This window comes from Ostrinia nubilalis, chromosome 18 (genome assembly GCF_963855985.1).
Source record: "Ostrinia nubilalis chromosome 18, ilOstNubi1.1, whole genome shotgun sequence".
Lineage (NCBI taxonomy): Eukaryota > Metazoa > Arthropoda > Insecta > Lepidoptera > Crambidae > Ostrinia > Ostrinia nubilalis.
The window spans coordinates 6716708-6739626 of record NC_087105.1 but is presented as its reverse complement, the minus strand read 5'-3'; the positions used below and the strand labels follow the sequence as shown (position 1 = coordinate 6739626).

At 41.0% G+C, this 22919-nt stretch overlaps 1 protein-coding gene across 3 annotated transcripts; it reads right to left on the bottom strand.

The window, feature by feature from the left end:
* Positions 1 to 1014: 1014 nt before the first annotated feature.
* Positions 1015 to 22729, bottom strand: LOC135080620 (C-1-tetrahydrofolate synthase, cytoplasmic). 3 transcript variants are annotated; one of them, XM_063975303.1, is made up of 15 exons: positions 22622 to 22729; positions 19082 to 19280; positions 17778 to 17914; positions 17097 to 17331; positions 13557 to 13662; positions 10334 to 10553; positions 9508 to 9681; positions 8977 to 9142; positions 8353 to 8656; positions 5340 to 5557; positions 4435 to 4645; positions 3553 to 3701; positions 2650 to 2753; positions 1965 to 2250; positions 1015 to 1507 (listed from the first exon to the last, which is right to left on the bottom strand). In XM_063975303.1, exons 1-15 carry the CDS (start codon positions 22657 to 22659, stop codon positions 1265 to 1267), a joined length of 2790 nt encoding a protein of 929 aa, XP_063831373.1. In that variant the 5' UTR covers positions 22660 to 22729; the 3' UTR covers positions 1015 to 1264. The 3 variants fall into 3 exon arrangements, with proteins under 3 accessions (XP_063831373.1, XP_063831372.1, XP_063831374.1); XM_063975302.1 differs by lacking the exon at positions 22622 to 22729 and adding an exon at positions 19784 to 19889; XM_063975304.1 differs by lacking the exons at positions 17097 to 17331; positions 17778 to 17914; positions 19082 to 19280; positions 22622 to 22729 and adding an exon at positions 16924 to 17090.
* Positions 22730 to 22919: the final 190 nt, after the last annotated feature.

The following is a 22919-nucleotide window of genomic DNA, read 5'->3' as shown; positions in this document are numbered from 1 at the left end:
TTATTTTTTTATAGAATTTTTTTTCTTCCAATTACTTATTGTAAAGAAAACGTAATAACTTTTAAACTAAGCGGTATATCCTGATAAAATAAAAACAGTAATAATGCTAAATAACAGGCAATGCTAAAAAAATACATAAAATACACAAAAAATGCCAACAAATTAATAAAAAACGATACTTTTTGAAAAAAATCTGCTTAAAAATTCCTGTTTTTTTGGTTATTTGAATAATTTCTCCAAAAAATGCCCCTATAACAGGTGGTTTTTATTACTTTGTATTATTTTCTATCGTATTATCTTTGTAAAACCAAAAATCGCATGTCTCTATCCCTATCACAACATTTGCTATGATCGTTTGAACAAAGGCCTGCCACAACATTATACTCCGCTACAGGTAGAGACAATTTTAATTTTAACTAAAATGCTTATTTTACTTCGAAATCTTTTGTTTTTATTTGAAATCTAACTTGTCTTTATCAAAATTAAAAATCTAGAGCCATTTTCAGTTTCGTTATTAACGAAGCGTTGAATGGCGCGCCCGGAGTGGCTTAGTTCAAACGATCATAGCAAATGTTGTGATAGGGATAGAGACATGCGATTTTTGGTTTTACAAAGATAATACGATAGAAAATAATACAAAGTAATAAAAACCACCTGTTATAGGGGCATTTTTTGGAGAAATTATTCAAATAACCAAAAAACACGAATTTTTAAGCAGATTTTTTTCAAAAAGTATCGTTTTTTATTAATTTGTTGGCATTTTTTGTGTATTTTATGTATTTTTTTAGTATCGCCTGTTATTTAGCATTATAACAGTTTTTATTTTATCGGGATATACCGCTTAGTTTAAAAGTTATTACGTTTTCTTTTCAATAAGTAATTGGAAGAAAAAAAATTCTATAAAAAATTAAAAAAAAATCTCAAAAAATTTTTGACCTATTTTTTGTCGATAAAAATAGGTCTAGTTTCATCTATTTTCATATGTACACTTTAACGTGACTCACACTGTATAGCAGCATAATTGCGATTATAATATAATATACATTTTGGTCCCCAATTTAAAGCTTCGTTCAACAATAACAAAATCCATCGACTAAAATACGATAAAAAAAAAGAAATAGATTCTTGGAGTATTTTAGACTTGTTAAAACTGCATGGTAATAAATGGACATCGATTTGCACTTTATCACTTTTACCTGATCTAAAGAATTGCCCTTAAACAAGAGTTTTTCTAGTTATTGCTGATCGACTTAATTCGATTTATTTAGAACAGTCCCTCGATCTCTCCAGTGGTGGTGTTCAGATCTATATCGTAGATGCTAGGCCGAGTGGGCAGGCCGGGCATTTTCGTGATTTCGCCCACCATTGGGACCACGAACCGTGCGCCCACGGATACAAATATCCCGTTGACCTTGAGCGGGAAGCCCACGGGTGCTCCCTTTATGGCCGGGTCGCCGGTCAAAGAGTTGGACGTCTTGGCCATGCAGATCGGGAACTTGTCGTATCCCTGCAAGAGAATAAACAACGTTTTAAACTTGAACCAAATATTGTAATGGTTTAAATGCGATGGCAATTATTCGGCCACTTTTTTTAAGGAGAATCGACATCGTTTTTACTGCCGAAACATCAGAATGATAAATTATTAGGTAAAATGTCCACAAATTTTTACGATGTTTAAGAAGCACATACAAACTTTAGATTCTATCGCCCGTATTCACAAATGATGCTTGCTTAAGTGAAGCAGCAAATAGAACGTACAGCGTTGAATAGAGCTCTGTGATTGGTTCGTGTGTCACCCTGTGCGTCCACGCGCACTGTGAGACCTCATAGTAATGTTTGTGAATACGGGCGTAAGAATCACTCCCCAAAATAAAAGTAGACTGGATTTAAAAGCACTATACGTGTACATTAAAGCGATCTACCTATCTATCTATGTATAAGGAAAAGTGGTTTTTGCTCAATACCTTCTCAGTGAACAGCTTGATCTTCTCTAGCACCTCATCGGTGTGCTCCACAGTCCCTGCGCCATACATCTCGGTGGCAATCTTCTTAATCTTGTCCAGGATGGGCATCTCCAGCGGGTAGAGGTACTGGAACTTGGAAGGCGCCTCGCAGGCCGCGATGACAGCGTCTGCTAAGTCTAGGGCTCCCTCGCCACCCTTGGCCCAATGGTCGCATATGACCGCGCGGAAAGCACCGTTCTTCTCGGCGAAGTCTTTCACCAGATTCAGTTCTGCTTGTGTATCGTTTCTGAAATAAAATTTGTTTATTAAACTTAAGTAGTAGTACCCTTGGGTGTCGTTTCTGTGGTTGAATTGCGAATTTGTTTATCACATAGTAAGTAGCCGAAGCGTAATACAGTATTGCGAATTTACCACATAATGTAATAGTTCCGTAACACGGAAAAAAAGTCATCAATTGTTTTTGTTGCGCTAACGACATAGTTAAGTAGGTACTTAAAGAAACCCAAATGCATTATTTTATCTTTGTTATACAAAGTAATGGCACTAGACACTCGTATCCGGCTTCAATCAATAGGACTGCAGTTTACTTTGACATCAATAGCTTTATTGTTCAAAATACCATGACCGAAACGAATGAACACACATACATATCGGTTCATTGATTCTATAATAAATATGCACTCACCCGTGTCTGTTGACCGCGACCACGACTGGGACGCCGAATTTGTTGCCATTGCTGATGTGTTTGCCCAAATTGCATAAGCCTTTGCTCAGTAGTTCCAGGTTTTCCTGTAAGGACATTCATTTATTAAACACTATAAGTTAAGGTAAGTGGTGAGTCAGCAGTGGTTTTGTAAGTCTACGCCGTTACGTAGTAATGTGAACCATAATCTGTAAGTAGTAAAGTCAGCGGTCGTCATTCTTAGGGCCTTGTCACACTGGCGGATTGCAAGTGGAGCGGCAGCGCCAAAATGCTTGCAATATGTACACGGACACGCGGTGTACCGCGCCACGCCCCTGCTCCGCCCAGAAAACGCTTGCAATCCGCCAGTGTGGCAAGGCCCATAATGTAGACCCTATTCCGTGAGTGGCAAGGTATTTCGACGTAGACGTCTTGCAACGGCGCGCTGCTCGTGACGAGCGGGCAACGAGCATTGCGCAGTCGCTCGCACGGCAAAGTGAATTCTATTCTGTTAGAGGTAAGATACCTTGACGTAGACGTCGTGCAGCGGCGCACCGGTCGTGGCTGGCGGGCCGCCGCCGTGCATTTTGAGCGCGCGCACGGTGTTGAGGAGCCGGCGGGTGCCGTACCAATGTGGATCCTATTCCATAGGCGGTAAGGTACCTTGACGTAGACGTCGGGCAGCAGCAGCATGCCGCGCCGTGCTAAAGTGAATTCTATTCTGTTAGAGGTAAGGAACCTTGACGTGTGCATCTTGAGCGCGCGCACGGTGCTGACGAGCCGGCGCGCGCCGTGCCAAAGTGAACTCTATTCTGTTAGCAGTAAGGTACCTTGACGTAGACGTCGTGCAGCAGCAGCATGGCGCGCCGTACCAATGTGAACTCTATTCTGTTAGCAGTAAGGTACCTTGACGTAGACGTCGTGCAGCGGCGCGCCGGGCGAGACGGGCGGGCCGCCGCCGTGCATCTTGAGCGCGCGCACGGTGCTGACGAGCACGGCGCAGTGCGGGCTCGCACCGCTCGCGCGACACTTGATGTCGAAGAACTTCTCCATGCCTGTAGGAGAGATACAATTATATTTATAGAATAGAAAAGATAACATATTATCAATGGTCTTGTCCAAATCTCTGCAGTCTCTTAGGACACTAGCGTCTTTCGAGCATCGTCGTTTTAGTGTCGCATCTGCGTGGCGCCAACGCAACGATTTTTATCCAGAAGTTCTTCGACATCAAGTGCCGCTCGCGCGACACTTGATGTCGAAGAACTTCTCCATGCCTGTAGGAGAGATACAATTATATTTATAGAATAGAAAAGATAACATATTATCAATGGTCTTGTCCAAATCTCTGCAGTCTCTTAGGACACTAGCGTCTTTCGAGCATCGTCGTTTTAGTGTCGCATCTGCGTGGCGCCAACGCAACGATTTTTGGGATAAGTAACGCAACCCCTCACCCCGCTGTGTTCAGAGTTTGCGCCACGGTGCCGCTGTGGCGTGGGCCTGTTGGGCCTGTGTGACCAACATATTCTAATATTGGCACCAGCACTCACCAATATCAGAGCCGAATCCGGCCTCGGTGGCCACGTAACCGCGCTCGCCGGCCAGCTTGAGTGCGATCCTGTCAGCCAGGATGGAGGAGCAGCCGTGCGCGATGTTTTCAAAGGGTCCGGTGTGACCAGCATTCAATAATATTGGCACCAGCCATCACCAATGTGGGACACCAGCACTTACCAATATCAGCACTCTCCAATGTTGGCACCAGCCATCATCAATATTGGCACCAGCACTCACCAATATCAGAGCCGAATCCGGCTTCAGTGGCGACGTAACCGCGCTCGCCGGCCAGCTTGAGCGCGATCCTATCGGCCAAGATGGAGGAGCAACCATGAGCGATGTTTGCGAAGGGCCCGGTATGGACGAGCACCGGCGTGCCTTCTAGAGACTGCATCAGCGTCGGCTCGAACGCGTCCTTAAGTAGCACTAGCAGCGCTCCTGTCATGCCCTGGGGACAATCACAAATTTCGTAAACAATGCTTACTTTGGGGCTAGATGGCGCTGTGTGAGATTGTCCAAAGATATAGTCCAAAGATATTTAATATTTAATGCGATGATAAAGGTAATTTGACTACCTATCAATAATACCACATTCATCGTCAGATTTTTAGTCTCCTATGCAGGAGGACGATCATTAATTTACCAAATGCAAATGGAGCATTAGGTCTACACTCCTCCCGCTAGCAAACTTGATGAATAAACAAATTATGTTGAATTGAAAGAAGAAATATCAGTTCTATTAAAAGTAACAGAGTCAATGTACACCACATTCTTATTCTTCTGAGTCGTGCGAACAAGGCTGGACAAAGGTCTCCACCCCAAGGATTTATTCGTATACAAATACTGCCCGATAACAGGCCTTGACCAGGTCATCGATCCCCTTCAATATTAGCCATTTTTTTTATGGCTCGCGCGGAATATTAGCCATTGGAGACAAGACTGCGTTATTGGCTCTCATCCAAGTAATTGAAAAGTCTAGTAGAAAATGACTTATGGCATTAAGCTCGCCTTTTTGTACTGAACATTGTTGTGTGTGCAATAAAGTCTTTAAATAAATAATGTTACAGGAATAAATTCATAATTAATGTCAAGTTTAACTCAGCTTACGCAGTTCGATTTTTTCAATTTATAATTTAACTCACCAAGTCATCAGCCGTGACGGGGTTGCCCTTCTTGTCAAGAGCTACGACCATACTGGCCAGCTTCTGCTTGATGTCGTCCACATCATTGCCCAACGCCAGGATGGCCATGATCTCAGAAGCGACGGAGATGTCGAAGGCGGTCTCGCGAGTGTAGCCCTTCTCAGTAGGCGACTGGCCGATTGTCACCTTGCGGAGGTAGCGGTCGTTGAGGTCCACAACTGGAGGCAAAAGAAATAATAGGGTAAGTTTTAAATGTGTTCACTTTGTCACGAGCGAAGTTAGTGTGTGTATGTAAAGAGACCACTACGAGTAAAAGACCCAGTTTGTACTTTCTAATGCACAATTTTGATTGGTTTTTAACACATCTTAGGGGAACAACCGCGCGTGGACCTTTAACGTTCCCTTTTTTAGGCATCTGTCACCCATATTTTACTATTAAGGCCGGGTAGCAGAGAAAATGGCGGAAATGAGGTTTTCATTTTTCATTTTTGAGGTACTAAACAGTAAAATTAAAGGCTAAGATTTTTATTGGGCATAGTTGAGGATATTTTCTAGGGCTATTAACGGATGGAAACACGATTTGATGAAGTTGACTCGATAGAATAAATTCCCAAAGTTACCTCTATTCGTTTTCTATTTATGGTTTTATTTTTAAAATAAGCGATTTGAGATTCTAAATCTTTTACTAAACTAAAGTTCAGAAATAACTTGAGGGCTTTTAACGGATGAAATTTTTATATTGCGTCTTATTTAGTTACTATGTTAAAAAATGTGGAAAAAATCGTCCATGACGGCTTGGACAATCTCAATCAGTCGCGCGGTGGCGCTTACGGAGGACGGACGCGTGTCAGTTTTGTGGCCGTGACAGTTCGCGATTTGTCAATATTTTTGACAATGATGACTTTGATGAGTCACAGTATAATAATATCAGTGTTACTGGAGAAAGCTTAAATTTTTGATAATTTAAAATTATCAATTTTGTCTACCTATTGAAATTTAAATCGTTCGCATCCTTTTAAACGAAGACTCTACTCATGATACATAGTACATTCCTCAAATATGAGACAAAACCAATGAGTTAAAATTACATTTTAATAGTACCTACATACAATCGTCTTACACTCTTTAGAAGAGCACACTGACACAAATAAATAATAAAAAATACTGTCTAAGGTCTGTAGCTAAAGGTCTAAGCTGTAAGACAGAAGAATCTTCTAGCCAAAAAGATGGCAGATGCAGCAGATGTCAACGGATTTAAAACTGGAGTTCATATGACTCCTTGTAGACTTGAGTCTCTAGAGCGTCCCTTCCTTCACCATGCGTAAGAATTTTCACAAAAATACTGTCTAAGGTCTGTAGCTAAATGTCTAAGCTGCAAGATAGAAGAATCTTCTAGCCAAAAAGATGGCAGATGCAGCAGATGTCAACGGATTTAAAACTGGAGTTCATGTGACTCCTTGTAGACTTGAGTGTCTAGAGCGTCCCTTCCTCCACCATGCATAAGAATTTTCACAAAAATACTGTCTAAGGTCTGTAGCTAAAGGTCTACGCTGCAAGATGGAAGAATCTTCTAACCAAAAAGATGGCAGATGCAGCAGATGTCAACGGATTTAAAACTGGAGTTCATATGACTCCTTGTAGACTTGAGTCTCTAGAGCGTCCCTTCCTCCACCATGCGTAAGAATGTTTCAAAAATACTGTCTAAGGTCTGTAGCTAAAGGTCTAAGCTGCAAGATAGAAGAATCTTCTAGCCAAAAAGATGGCAGATGCAGCAGATGTCAACGGATTTAAAACTTGGAGTTCATATGACTCCTTCTGGACTTGAGTCTCTAGAGCGTCCCTTCCTCCACCATGCGTAAAAGTTTTCCAAAAATACTGTCTGATGTCTGTAATAAAAGTCTAAACTGCAAGATAGAAGAATCTTTTAGCCAAAAACATGGCAGATGCAGCATATATCAACGGATTTAAGACTGGACTAGCACCACCTTGCAATGTCATCCTCTCATTGTTATCTGTAATTTAAATTATTTTTAAAATGTATTTAAAAAATAAAATGTTCGTTTTATTATTTCAATAATCTGACCTCTCAACTCAACTACACTACACAAACACCTTTGTTCGCAACTGTACTGACGAAACCTCGATATTATACCGCTCATTTAAGATGGCAAGCTTTTTGCTGCGGTAATGCACTCCAGGTAACCGTGTGTGATGCTTATTGCTCATAGTGATTTTCGATACAGAGCCCCGTACATACGTTATACATAAATTATTATGGAAAGAAAACACCCAGACCAATACAAACAAATATGTATGCAATTTTAGTATGATATTTTTATTTATTAATAAACAAAAAGACTGAACAAAATTGATGCGTGTACTGATTAATGTAATTAACCACATGCAAAGCTTTGTGAATTGCAACAACTATAATTTATTATCCAAGCTCTAAATAATCGCTACTACGAGTAACTGATCATAAAATGTTTTTCCAATCGCTCAAGCTCCCGAGGATCTACCGATAGGTCGGGTGACGTAATCTTGAAATTCTTTTAGCCGGCGCGGAACTTCCGGAAGGTCGGGTGACGCCACGCCTCTTTGAACCGTGTTTACTTTGGCAGTTATATTCTATATTTATTCGATTCTAAAATATATTCCCAAAAATTTTGAAAGTTGTTTTAATTTGTATCACTTGGATATGATTTGTATTAGAAAGTGCTGTGAGTGTGACGCTTGAACGGAAGGAAGTCAACCTAACCTAACCAACTGCGTATTTCTAAACTGCGTATTTCTATACTGTGTAGCCGCGAGAGCTCTTTGGCGCGCTGTCTTCGGCGAAGTATTGCGCGCGCAGATTTTGACAGCGCGAAATACCTACTTTAGCAGAAATACCAAGCCTTAATAAGAAGTGTATTAAAATATCAACAACTTTTTATGAGGAAAAATCATGTACTTGCAACTCGTACGAGACTCGCCCTACACATTACAATAAATCTATTATCTCGATTCTTACCTCTGTTCCACATAATCTTCGAGGGGTCGATGTCCAATCTAGCGAATTTAGTCTTCTCCTCGTCTGTCAAAGAGTCCGGGTCGGTCTTGTTGATGCCCAATCTCTGCAGTCTCCTAAGCTGGATGGGGGAGAACTTCCTCACTCCCTTGATCCTTGGCACCAGCCGGTCGTATAGGGGCCCGTCTTTTTGGGTGAGCTCGTGGAAGATACGCGCGTCCATTTGGGCGGCCAGAAGGTTGTTGGCTGCTGTTACTGCGTGGATGTCGCCGGTTAAATGCAGGTTGAACTCTTCCATGGGGATGACCTGGAATATTGGTTTTGAAGTCTTTAGATCCCACTAATACTCGTATTATAAATACGAAAGTTTGGATGTCTGGATGTTTGTTACTCTTTCGCGCAAAAACTGCTAAACGGATTTTGATGAAACTTTACAGTATTATTGTTTATAACCCAGAATAACATATATGCTATAATTTATGACGATCTGCGACAAACGAAATTTCACGCACGTGAAGCCGCGGGCAAAAGCTAGTTTTGTTATAAACCATAGTGTTTATTTCCCTCTCCTTGGGGAGTCGGCATTATGCTACCGAGAGGTGCTTATAAAAAGACATTTATTCCCACCTGTGAGTACCCGCCGCCGGCCGCGCCGCCCTTGACGCCGAAGGTGGGTCCCTGCGAGGGCTGCCGCATGCAGGCGAAGGAGTTGCGCCCGCGCCGCGCGCCCAGTGCCTGTACCAGCCCTAGTAGAGTGGTGCTCTTGCCTTCGCCTAAAGGAGTCGGAGTAATGCTGCCGAGAAATGTTTGGAATATATCACATTTAGCCAGTACCAAGTACCTACAATTTATATCAACACAGTTGCTCAAAATAGATGAAATGAATGATATTTTGCACGAAAAAATAAGAGTTGCCTGTCAATACATTTTGTCGGGAATCCTATCACACAATGGATTTTGTATTGTTGCAGACTGTTGAAGGCTTCAGTTATGATAGTTTCAAAATGTTTATAAGACGAGTGTGACGCTTACTTTTCGCCACATTTATCAAATGGTGAGAATCAGTATCGAATAAATAAATCAGATAATACATCTTTACTGACGTAAACCAATTGCTTAAGTTGATTAATCCCTTATGCTTTCTATAACTTAACTTACCCAGCGACCACGATGTATTTCCCCTCCTTCTGTCCCTTCAATCTGTCCAGCACCGACAGCGATATCTTGGCCTTAGTGCGCCCGTACTGCGACACTTCGTTAGGGAACAGCCCGATCTCATCAGCCAGCTCGGCGATGTCTTTGGGCTTCTGCGACCGCGCGATTACGATGTCACTGGGGAGAAAATAAGCTGTTGTAATAAGGAGTATTGAAGGAATTAAGTGGTGACCGTGTTTTGGCAAGAGCAAGGTAGTCATAAGTCAGTAATTTTCTGCAAATAGGCTATTATAAAGCGCTGTTACTTCCAACAAGATGCAAACATAAAGTTGTACGAGCACGGTGTTGCGCATGAGCATGGCACAGTCATGATGAGGCCTACGCGCCACCCGGCTCGGGCGTCACGTTATGAACCTTAGTGCCTAACTGTTAGAGTTAAATAATTTGGCGGCAGCGACGGAAAATTCAGCTGCAGATACCCATGCCGCCCTGCAGTAAGTCATGTTTTGAAACTTAGTACCTAATTAATAAAGATTCGAGTTATATACCTCGCCGGCGGCGACATAGGGTTCAATCTCAACGGCTTGAAAGGCCAGGCGGGCGCGAGCAGACGCTCGAACTGCCTGCGCGCGGCCTGCACGGTGTTTCTCATGAGCATCGCCACGGTCATCAGGCCCACGTTAAAAAGCACCGGTGTTACGATTTTAGACTTTAGTGCCTTACTGTTAAAGACTGAAATACCTTGGTGGCAGTAAAGGAAGATTCAGCCGCAGACGCCTACGTTGCACAGTTTTGAACCTTAGTGCCTAATTAATAAAGGGTTCTATACCTTGGTGGCGGCGACACAGGGTTCAATCTCAACGGCTTGAGAGGCCAGGCGGGCGCGAGCAGACGCTCGATCTGCCTGCGCGCGGCCTGCACGGTGTTTCTCATGAGCATCGCCACGGTCATCGGGCCCACGCCGCCTGGCACCGGCGTCACGTACGACGCGACCGCGCTCGCTTCTGCGTACGCGACGTCGCCGAGCAACTTCTTGCTCTTTTCGGGATCTGGAAACGATTTTTTGTCATTTATTTCAAATTCCTTCAATGCGCCTTTAAAATAAGAAAACCATAGATCACGAATACCCAATGCGGTCTTTTCTAACGCCATGGAATTACACAAGTCCACGGTCAGGTGGACTTTATAAGCTACGAACCCACCACCCCTATCGTAACTCGTGTGAAAAAATTCTCTGCCCAAACCCGAAAATGTTATTAAACGTGAGACTCAAAAGTTAAGGAACCACATTCACGTCCTTTTAAATCTGGATGCGTTTTCCAAATCTGGCCGGTCTTAGATTTCTATTAAAGGCCAAAATTACAATTTGAAAAGAATATAAGTACCTTTCAGATAAACCTATTGCCACTCTAACTCTAGGAATATAAGCTTCAATTTCGTTCGACAAGTAACAGTCGATCAGTCTAATAAAAATCCAAGGCAGTAATTTATTTCAATTGGGGATCGGGTACCAGATACGGGTAAAATAACTTAAAACTATCGTGACGTTAGTGTGGCTATGATATAACCATATTATGGGATGATTTAATACGACTTGGGCAGTTAAATGTTAGTGATGATTAAAATCATTTTGAAAAATCGGAATCAGTATGATCTTGTTCTGGCGTTTCTTCTCAGCACTTGCCATTATGTTTGACTCGAAGCACTGGCAGGGCCCAAAAGATAAGGTAAGTGCCCCCTACTTCGGTATATTAAGGCACTTACGACTTTAACATTTTATTAAAAAATAACCAAGCATGATATCAGTATGAAAGCTTTTGTATGCTAAACTTTGGTCTTTTGACAGTAACTTAATACATAAATTATAGTTATATAGTTTGAACTTTTTTTAATATTAATTGTTCTGTGGACCTCTTGTTTGGATCCTGTTTCGTGATAAAATTTTGCTCTGATTCTAAGTTCGTGAACTCATGTCCCCTATTTCGGGATAAGGTTTTATGGATAGAGTTAGGATATTTTAATAATGATTAAGGGTATAATAAATTTAAAAACAAAAATATACATTTAGAATAAATGAATTGTGTGATATTACTTACCTGAAATATTTATGAGAAATAATGTGAGTCTAGCTAGGTACGTACCTACGTATAAAATTTTGATTTGTTAATTCTAACAATATGTGAAAATATTTATATAACCATTAGAAATGTGGGGGGGGGGAGCTGCCCCCCCCCCTTCATACCCATGAAATTTTGATTTGGTTTTTCTGACGATAAGTATGTGCAAATATTTATACAAGCCATTAGAAATGTGGAGGGGGGGGGGGGGGGCTGGCGCCCCCCCTTAACCCTAATCCCATCTCTGGAGCTGCTTCAAGTGAGGGTAGCCCCCCTAAAAATCACCCCAGATACGCCAATGATTCATAATAAAAAGTAAGTAATTAATAATTTTTTTATCTACGTAGGTAGGTCAGTATTAAAAAAACTAAAAAATATGTCGATTTCTTTGATGGTATGTATCATAAAAGTACCTAACACTATACATTTATATATCACGAACTTGGAAAAAAGTAACATTAATACGGTTCCTTGTTTCGTGATACTGATTATTCCAAATTCCCCAAGTAAAATTCATGGATTGTTGTCAAATTGTGTCAATTAACTATTATCTATCCCATATAAAATACAAATAAACCAAGATAAATAAAACGAATCGAATTAAAACCAAAATTACGCTGGTAGTACTTATGCTAATTTATCTTAAAATTGGTCATTTATGTGAACTTCAAACTCGTGTCATATAAATTCTAGTGAACGAAACATATACCGAATTTAGGTCATGAGAAACTTAAATAAATGCATTATTTGTTTCATAACTTACATTTAAATTATCATAAATAATTATTTAAAAACCAAGCATCAAAATGTTATCCATAATATCCTTGATTCGGTAGTGTCACGAAATAGGGGACACCCGAAAAATAATATGTACGCTATTTCGTGAGTCAATTAATCGCAATTTTAAAGGAATTCTACGTTTTCTTATAACTTTTTTCTAAGCCAAATCAATTGTCAAGGAACACATGAAACCACTATTACAAGTTTTATTCAAATGGGCATTCCTTAGCCTTTCTATAAGCTTAAGAAGTTGGAGCGCTAACCTTAGGGTGAGAGCAACCTTTGCACGCCGCACGGCTGTTTTTGGCTCTCTGAGAGTTTGAAGCTTCGTATTGCTCTCATTTTTGGAGCCACAATGTTGGTACTTGGTTTTTTAGATAGCTTAAATAATAGAGTTTTTGTAGTAATGAAGAATTTTTATAAATAATATTCCATTTGCTTATTATTTGAGCTAGAAAAGAAACTTACGAACTTACGTACTATCACGAACTAGTAGCCGTTTACCTTAAGGTGTCATCTAAAGTGCCCTTTAAAGGCTACCTTTTTTAGTTATTTTTGACGTTCATATTGCCAAAATTGGGGTCAAAATTTAATAAATATTTTTGATATGATTTGTAAAATGTTCTATAAACATTAATATCAAAATTACTCATTGATTTACGCAATATTTTCTTACCGATTCTTCTAAACCTTTACGTCGACTCTGATGGCTCGTAAAGAACGATAAAAATTTATAGTCAACATGCTGCGTGTAGTTGCAACGCGAGGAGTCGCCGAACTGTCTCGATGCGGCCTCGACATTCGTTTGTTTTGTCAATACGACTGCCGCGAGCAGTTCCGTCGATTGTGGACGAAATGCAACAAACACATTACTATTGACACTATTTTACGGTGGTCGGAAGAAGTAGGTATATCAAAATGAATCACGAGTGTACCGGTTGCAAGCGGAAATTATAGTAAACTTGAGAAAAGCAAAAGTGGAGATGGTAGGTATACGAAGTAACATTTCCTTAGGCGCCCGAAAAAATAATGCGAATAGAATCACCGGAGACTCGCATGGCGTCTAACATTACTAGTTAAGAGAGTCACTAAGTACCAAGTTACGAGTCTGGCCGGTGCAAACTACGCTGAATTAGCTTAGTTGTACATATTTACCTGGGTTGATACCGCAGTCAATGACTACAGCGCCCGGCTTGATCCACGAACCTCGTACCATCTCAGCGCGTCCGATTGCAACCACCAGGATATCGGCGGTTTTGGCCTACAACAATTATTTCCTTTTAAAGAAGAATTATTATTAATTATCGCATAATATACGCACATTGAGGACTGACGAAAGGCTTATAGAGCTGGAAGATGAAATGAGTAGGTTGCAATGGAGCATCATGGGACTATCGGAAGTCCGACGAGAGGGCGAGGACACGATCACCCTGAAATCCGGCAACCTACTCTACTACCGGGAGGGCGAACAACTGTCCCAAGGTGGTGTCGGGTTTCTCGTCCACAAGTCCCTCACTAACAACATCGTCACCATCGGAAGTGTGTCGAGCAGGGTTGCATACCTGATACTCAGAGTATCTAAAAGATACTTGTTGAAGGTAATTCAGGTATACGCACCGACCTCTACACACCCAGATGAGGAAGTAGAGGCTATGTATGAGGACATAAGTAGGGCCATACATACTACTAAAACCCACTTCAATGTTGTTATGGGGGACTTCAACGCGAAGCTGGGCATGCGAGGTAATGATGAGCTGAGAGTGGGGCAATTTGGATGTGGGCAACGGAACCCCAGGGGACAGAGGCTGGCCGAATTTCTGGAGAAGGAGGACCTCTTTGCCATGAACTCCTTCTTTCAGAAGCCGCCTCACAGGAAGTGGACCTGGATAAGTCCCGATGGTTCCACGAAAAATGAGATTGACTTCATCATGACCACAAAGCGACGAATATTTAGCGATGTCTCCGTGATCAACAGGGTGAAAACCGGAAGTGATCACCGAATGGTCAGAGGCATACTAAATATTAACGTCAAGCTAGAAAGGTCCCGTCTGATGAAGTCTACGCTCCGACCCTTAAATTCCCATATTCACTGCCCCGAGAGCTTTCAGCTCGAGTTATCAAATCGCTTTGCATGTCTGGAAAACTGCGAGTCAGTGGACGAGATTAATAACGGGTTCGTTGAAACTGTCCAAGCTGCTGGGTCTAAATTCTTCAGACCTCGTCGCAAAAACAGGCCGCAAAAGTTGACCGACCACACCCTCAACCTCATGCAAGAACGACGCCTAATGACACTGCAGACCTCCGTTGACGCTAAGGCATATAGGCAGCTCAATAGACAGATAAGGAAGTCCTTGCGACACGATATTCGCAACTTTAATACCAACAGTATTAAAGAGGCGATAGAGCGGAACCAAGGCTCCAAAGTGTTCGCAAGAGACAACTCTATTGGGGAAAGCCAGCTGACTAAGCTAACGACGGCGGACGGTAGTGTAACGTCAACAAAAGCCGAGGTTCTGGGTGAGATCGAGAGGTTTTATGGACAGTTATATACCTCAGTCACCAAACCTGTTGATAGCTCAACCACAGATCCAAGAGCTAAACTAACTCGACACTATACCGAAGATATCCCGGACATCAGCCTATACGAGATTAGGATGGCTCTCAAACAGCTAAAGAACAACAAGGCACCGGGTGATGACGGAATAACATCGGAGCTTCTGAACGCGGGTGGAGCACCGATACTGAAAGTCCTTCAGAGACTCTTTAACTCCGTCTTACTCCAGGGAACTACGCCAGAGGCATGGAACAGAAGCGTGGTGGTGCTCTTCTTCAAGAAAGGTGATAAGACCTTGCTGAAGAATTACAGACCCATCTCGCTTCTGAGTCATGTCTACAAACTGTTTTCGAGAGTCATCACGAACCGTCTCGCGCGTAGGTTCGATGACTTCCAGCCTCCCGAACAAGCCGGATTCCGAAAAGGTTATAGTACCATAGACCACATCCATACGCTGCGACAGGTTATACAGAAGACTGAGGAGTATAACTTGCCACTATGCTTGGCGTTCGTGGACTATGAGAAGGCCTTCGATTCGATTGAGACTTGGGCAGTGTTACAATCTCTCCAGCGGTGCCGTATTGACTATCGGTATATCGAGGTGCTGAAGTGCTTGTACAAAAACGCCACCATGTCGGTCCGAGTACAGGAGCAGAGCACGAAGGCGATTCCACTGCAGCGAGGCGTTAGGCAGGGAGATGTTATATCTCCGAAACTGTTCACCGCTGCATTGGAGGACGCTTTCAAGCTCCTGGAATGGAAAGGATTCGGCATAAACATTAATGGCGAGTACATCACTCACCTTCGGTTTGCCGACGATATTGTGGTCATGGCAGAATCGTTGGAAGATCTTGGCACAATGCTCGAAGACCTTAATCGAGTTTCCCAACAGGTAGGCCTGAGGATGAACATGGACAAAACGAAGCTTATGTCGAATATCCATGTTGCGCCCTACCCAGTTTCAGTTGGGAGCTCAATTCTCGAGATTGTCGACAAGTATGTCTACCTCGGACAAACGATCCAGCTAGGTAGGTCCAATTTCGAGAAGGAGGTCAATCGTCGAATCCAGCTCGGCTGGGCAGCGTTCGGGAAACTACGTAACATCTTTTCGTCCAAAATACCCCAATGCCTGAAGACGAAAGTCTACAATCAATGTGTGTTACCAGTGATAACTTATGGCTCGGAAACGTGGCCTCTCACTATAGGCCTTATACAGAAGCTCAAAGTTGCACAGCGTGCTATGGAGAGGGCTATGCTTGGTGTTTCTTTGCGAGATCGAATCAGAAATGAGGAAATCCGTAAACGAACTAAAGTCGCTGACATAGCCCGACGGATTAGCAAGCTGAAGTGGCAATGGGCAGGGCACATAGTGCGCAGAACTGACGGCCGATGGGGCAGCAAGGTTCTGGAATGGAGGCCGCGTACCGGAAGGCGCAGCGTGGGACGTCCACCTACAAGGTGGACCGACGACATCGTAAAGGTAGCAGGGAAGCGCTGGATGCAGGCCGCTACCAATCGATCAATGTGGAAAGCATTAGGGGAGGCCTATGTTCAGCAGTGGACGTCCTATGGCTGACATGATGATGATATGAAAGAAGAATTATTTAATCAATAAGAAGAATTTTAGGGATACCATGCCACTGTAATGACAAGGATATACTTATCCACAAAACACAATTAGCACCCAAAGAGTAAACTTATAATTTTGCCCACGGTACGTCTATGGCCCATGACTTCCAGTGAACTGGAGAAAATTTGGTATTTCATTCAAGAGAAATTACTGAATAAAACTTACGATTTCACTCAGATTCTTGGTCTTCGAGTGACAGACTGTAACAGTGGCGTGTTCGTACTTCAGCAGTTCTGAGACGGGCGTACCCACGATGCGGCTGCGGCCGATGACAACGACGTTCTTCCCAGCGATAACACTATTAAAGCCGTTTAGAATCTGATCTGGAGAAAACTTACGATTTCACTCAAATTCTTGGTCTTCGAATGGCAGACTGTAACAGTGGCGTGTTCCCACTTCAGCAGTTCCGAGACTGGCGTTCCCACGATGCGGCTGCGGCCGATGACAACGACGTTCTTCACAGCGATAACACTATTAAAGCCGTTTAGAATCTGATCTGGAGAAAACTTACGATTTCACTCAAATTCTTGGTCTTCGAGTGGCAGACTGTAACAGTGGCGTGTTCCCACTTCAGCAGTTCCGAGACTGGCGTTCCCACGATGCGGCTGCGGCCGATGACGACGACGTTCTTCCCAGCGATGGGCACGCCGGTGCGCTTGATCAGCTCCACGCAGCCAGCCGGCGTGCAGGGAATGAAGCCGGATAGGTCGCCGACGGCTACGCGACCTTCGTTCACTGTGTTTAGGCTGGAATGATGATGTTGATGTTTACAATTTGATACAAAATATGTATTACAAGGAAGACAGACACCCTTAGAGTCCCCACACAAGCGACTTTGCAGGAATAGGAATAAAAGAAGCATTTTTAGCAATAAGATTTGAAATAATTATGGTAACATATCCCCACTATGAGTACCTTGAAATTCGTTTCATCTTAGGGTAAAGTAAGCATTAATTTGTCTTAACTAAGTGGAAGTAATGACGTGTACATGGACGTCCATAGCCTGTGTAGACAACGGAATTTTGAACCTGGCGAATGACCTTATTCGATAGGGGACAAAAAAAGTCCGCCACGTAAAATGATCGTCGTCTGCGCAAGCCTATAGTGTGACCACTGACCATGCTAGAGGTTCAATGCATTAACTGGGTTTGGGTTCTAATCCCACAAAAAAGGGAAGGTAAGTAAAATTTACCCATCAACATCCTTGTCAGGTGAGACGGCGTCCGTGATGCGATGAGCATCGATGGTGGTCTCCGCATCTAGGGGCATCTGCACGATGATTCCGTGCACGTGCGGGGATTCGTTCAGCGCCCTGATCTCGTGCAGGAGCTGTTGGCGATAAGATATTTATTTGTAATCCGTAAAGCCTATTTGGTAGCTAGATGTTTTGGTGAGGGTCGCGGATAACAGCTAAATATGGGCGGCGCAGGACTAATCGTTGTGGAAATCCTTGAGAGATGCTTTTGTCTAGTTGTATCCTCTTCTTCAACCAATCAGACTAACTATACCTATTAGAACATCACAGATCAAGCAGTCCTAAAGATGATATAATTTTTAAATAGAGTGCCAAGGAAATCCTAGTGCTTGCATTATTTTTGCAAATGAAAATGATAAAGTAAATTTCGTAATGTCAAATAATTTCACTAAGTACTCCGTGGACATTATACTCCATAGTATCTGTTCATTATTTTTTAATTGTCCTTGTTTAACTGACTTCTTTTTTATCAAGAAATTCTATTGCAGTTAACTACAATGCCATGATTAAATCAGAGAATGTTATCAAAAATCATGTGATGTTTATTCAAGAAATGTATTTTCTTACATCATAACAATAATAAAGTTGCCGTATACGCAAACACGCAAATAAACCACTGTTATCACCAATGTCGTAAGTTCAGGGTTTGATAACGTAACGAATTGTGATTTGTGTTATAATATTTTACTTGATGACACGCATATTGTATAATTAAAAAAACTTTTGTTAGGTAAATGGTGGGACAATGACTAGTTTTCTTATCGTATAATTATTTTTATACTATTTTTATGAATAAGTACCTACCTACCTATAAAGGTAATTTTTTAAATTATACTGAACATACCAATAAATATTTAATACATTCATAACTACATAAGTATAGGTATCGTAATTAATTCCTTGAAAAAAATATAACATCCTCTTTCAATAGTAAAAAAAGTTTCTTTAGGAGTCCCCGCAGACTTTTAGTCATTTCTAATTACTAAGAGGAATTGGCCCTAACAAGTAAGTGCAAAGTGCGCACTTTCATACATGTTCAATTGTTCATACCTACTTATTAACAGCTCGATTAAACTATATCAGGCGACAAAAAGTCTGAAGGGTTGAACAGTATTCACACTTTGGTGGGCACTTTTTCTTGCTTGTGGTTCACCTCAGTCCACCTAAGTGGACCACGATCGAATAGGCTGGGGTTAAAAGTTTCAACCTTACTTACTTCACTTATTATTATAAGACCTTACCTCAGTCTCAGTGATGGTCTTCGGCAAACGAATATGTTCAGCCTTCATGCCGATGTCCTCGGCAGCCTTGAGCTTCATCCTGATGTAGACGTTGGAGTCTTCGCGGCCGCCCACCTGCACGATGGCCAGTCGCGGCTGGAACGACGCCGAGAGCTTTCGAAGCTCCGCCACTTGACTGCGGAGGTCATCTCGGATTGATCTGGAATACAACAGGTTAATAAAGTTGATAGAATTCTCCGATCATCTAGATTAGCGGAGCTTTAAAAAGATGAGCATTTTAAACCTTCGCCTATATTATTATCTACCAGATTAAATGTTAAAAGCCTGCCTTGATCATGAAAAATGGTACAACGTCGTAGGTATATTTCATTCATATCATATTCCTAGTCGTGTAGTAAAGGGCGCGTTTATTAAAAAGACAAATCACTAATGTAATATGGAGGTAGTTTCATATCTTCTTTTGTTTTGTTTTCGGTAAGCGATATCTAGGCTAATATTTCGATGATTTGGTCTATTCAGCTAAACTTATAAGGTCAGTTGAATACAAAAAACTATAGTAATAAATGATAACAAAAACGTAGTAAAATTAATTACGAATGGTCTCGAACTACACAGGTAGGTAAGTTACTATGATAACAAAACAATCGCGGTCAGCGTCAATTCTAAACTACCACTTAGCGAAATTAACTCCAAAAAGTTTACCCAGCCACAGCAGTTCCAGATATGGGTGTCGCAACCATCTCGGCTAGAAGGTCCTCCGCCGACTGTCCCGGCCTCCAGACCCGCCCGGCATATGAGTAGATGCACGCGACCCCCGATAACCCCGGAGGCCGAGGAACGATACTCACTTGATATCAGAGACAACTGGATTTGGGGGCCTTTTGTGAATTGAAGCTAGGAATACTTACGAGTAAATAGAAACCTGTAGGCCTAGGATGCGCGCCATGATAAATGTTTATCGAGGCACTTTATCGATTATATGATAAGCCCATACATTTGTCGTCTTAACTCTGCTTAGTCCGGCTACGCGATGGAGGACTGTTGTTTACGCCCTCTGCCCTATCTAGGGGACATAGGACCTTAAGTCAAGACCCTAGCCCGGCTGATTACGCAAATTTGATATACTCTGGCCATATGCACAGTAAGCATATTTATGTCGCAGTCGGATTGTATAATCCGCGGTTTTACATTACCACTAGGCATTTTACATTACAGCTCTGTTTTGTAATACGGCGGTTTAACGTTTAGGCGGATTGTCATTGCGATACGTTCTTCAATACGGCGGCCCACGTTTAGCCGCATCGTACTACTATAGATTGTAGGGTGACCATACTTACAAAATAAAACAATGTTTAATGAAAATAAATTTTAATAAGACAGATTTTAAGAATTATTATCTTCGTTACTGTATACTAAATAATATATTTGGCTTCAGTATTTTTTTTTACTTATTTATAAATCACAAGGGATAGCCATCTAAAAAAAAGTAATTCAAAGCAATTAGACTTTTCTAAACATTTTAAGAATTAATTAGATATTTGGCTTTAGTCTTTTTTAGACATTAAAAATGATCACAGGGAACAGGTAACTCAAAACAATAAAGTTTTAGTCATTTTTCTGGGTTATTTTTCTTTAAGATAAAATTATCTTCACCGGCCACAGCCATGATTTCATATTTTTACACTAATAATATTATTGTGTAGGATTCCGCCGAACACCAGAATCCATAGCCACTTTGTCCGGCAGCGCCATGGTATTGAAAATAGGAACTAAAAACTATCGAAGCGGCGGGTAATGACACGCTGTTTTACATTACGGCTAGCCGTATTGAAGAACGTTTGGCGCCGAATACATTCCGGCGGATTTTCATTCAGCTGTATTCAATCCGCCTAAACGTTAAGCCGCCGTATTACAAAACAGAGCTGTAATGCAAAATGCCTAGCTGTAATGTAGAACGGCGGATTATACAATTTGACTGCGACATTTATACCAAACAATTCTACCTCTAAATTATCTGAATCAAACACTCAACTTCTAAGGAACACCTTTAAAGTTGAGCGCATGCTTAGCACTAGATTTACATTTCATTAGACACTAGGTAATATAAAAGTACCTACACACGACTTAATGCCAATACGCGATTTCTACCAGCCAACCATTGGTTAGACAGACATCTCTATAAAGTTACCAATCGTTCATGTGATGCATAATACAAAATTAAATATTATCTATTAATTTACAGTGAGTGAGAAAGTTTATCTACATAATCCTTCATTTACAGAACATAAGCAATATGAAACAATTACTTGAGAAGTTAAGAAATAAATAAGAGTTCGCTTGTCTTACTGAACTATAGAATATATCTTATTTATAGCAATTTGATAATGGTTATAATAAAAAGTATACCTTATTACAGAATCCACACATAATTTCCGCACGAATACAAACCGGGTGATAGAAATAACTCGACTAAACATTACAGGAGCCTAATTTCGCCGAATTGGGATCTAAAACTGTGAAGTATTGGACAGATAATGAACGATCGATTTCTTTTTAGAAAACAGGAAATCATTGTTTTTAATTACAGTATGTTTACAGAAGAATGAACGCTAAAGGTCCCGGCATCGAACAATACATTATAGATAAGAAACTCAGAAGTTAATTAAGTTTTAGTGAGCGCGTACCTACTTACTTAATTAATGTATTTGCTTTTAATGGTGTAAATCAATAAATGACTAGATAGGTATCATAATTTTAGCATATAAGCTTGTGATAGGCAATATTATCTACGAGTACAACTCAGTCAATATCTACTAAAAATAGAATACATGATGAACTTCAACATACCTACTTATTATATGTACCTATAAAATACCTACTGTTTATCTACTGTACTGGTATTTTACACAATAATTATGCGCCAAATATTACAATACCGTTTTGTTATTTACCTTGTTATTACATTATATTTTATGTTATTTACTTTTGGGGTTTAGTGACCTAACACGTTATTATAGGGGGAGATAAGGCGACAGATGTTCTCTTATAAAATTATTGGTACTAAATAATAATTATTTTTTATTAAATAAGTGAGTTTACTGATTTACAAGCCGTAAATTGCGACCTACGCATTCACTTTGGACTAATATTGAGGTAGCTATTAACAATTTTATAACAATGTGTAACATGTACGAAATTGTGCTGGAAAATTAAAAGAAAACAAGTAAGTAGGTAACCTACCACAATCGTCACTGATAAATGTAATTTTATTCAGTGTTTACATTAGAGTAGACGACTACCAGTTCGGTTGCTGTTCAAACTAGTTATTTTAAAAAACAATTTCAGCGTTAAAGCTGTTCAAACTGGTAATTTTATAAACTTACGCAAATCTATAAATAAACCGGCACATAATGGTTTCTTAAAATAACAAGATAATTTTAATATGACATGATATAAAAATAACATTACGAAATTGGCTAAGGAATCAATGAAATTCGAAAATATCTAACTTATTTACAATAAAATAATAATTTTACTTACTTATAAACAGAATCGGTGTTGCCGCCTGGTTCCCACATAGCTCTAAAGTTACACCACAGGTTACACTAGCACATTTTTGTGTTAACCACAACGCAGGTATCTCAAGCGACGCACAGAGAGATTTTAACTCATTTAGATAAGATATGTTCCAGAAACCACTCGCGAGACTCGTCAAACCGGTTCCTTATGTTTATTTTTGACGCGTACCGGTCCACAACCCTGTAGTCGCAAGTTTGAATCCTGCCGGGAGCAAAGTTATTTTGATAGGGTATAACTTGAGTTGTGATCAATAATAAAA

Excerpts from the sequence above, each read along its gene's own strand:
- LOC135080620 (XM_063975303.1), bottom strand. The coding sequence starts at position 22,659 with ATGTGGGAACCAGGCGGCAACACCGATTCTGTTTATAA. Across the intron at positions 19,281-22,621 it reads AACACCGATTCTGTTTATAA|ATCAATCCGAGATGACCTCC; the intron begins GTAAGTAAAATT and ends GTTGTATTCCAG. Across the intron at positions 2,251-2,649 it reads GTCGCGGTCAACAGACACGG|AAACGATACACAAGCAGAAC; the intron begins GTGAGTGCATAT and ends ATTTTATTTCAG.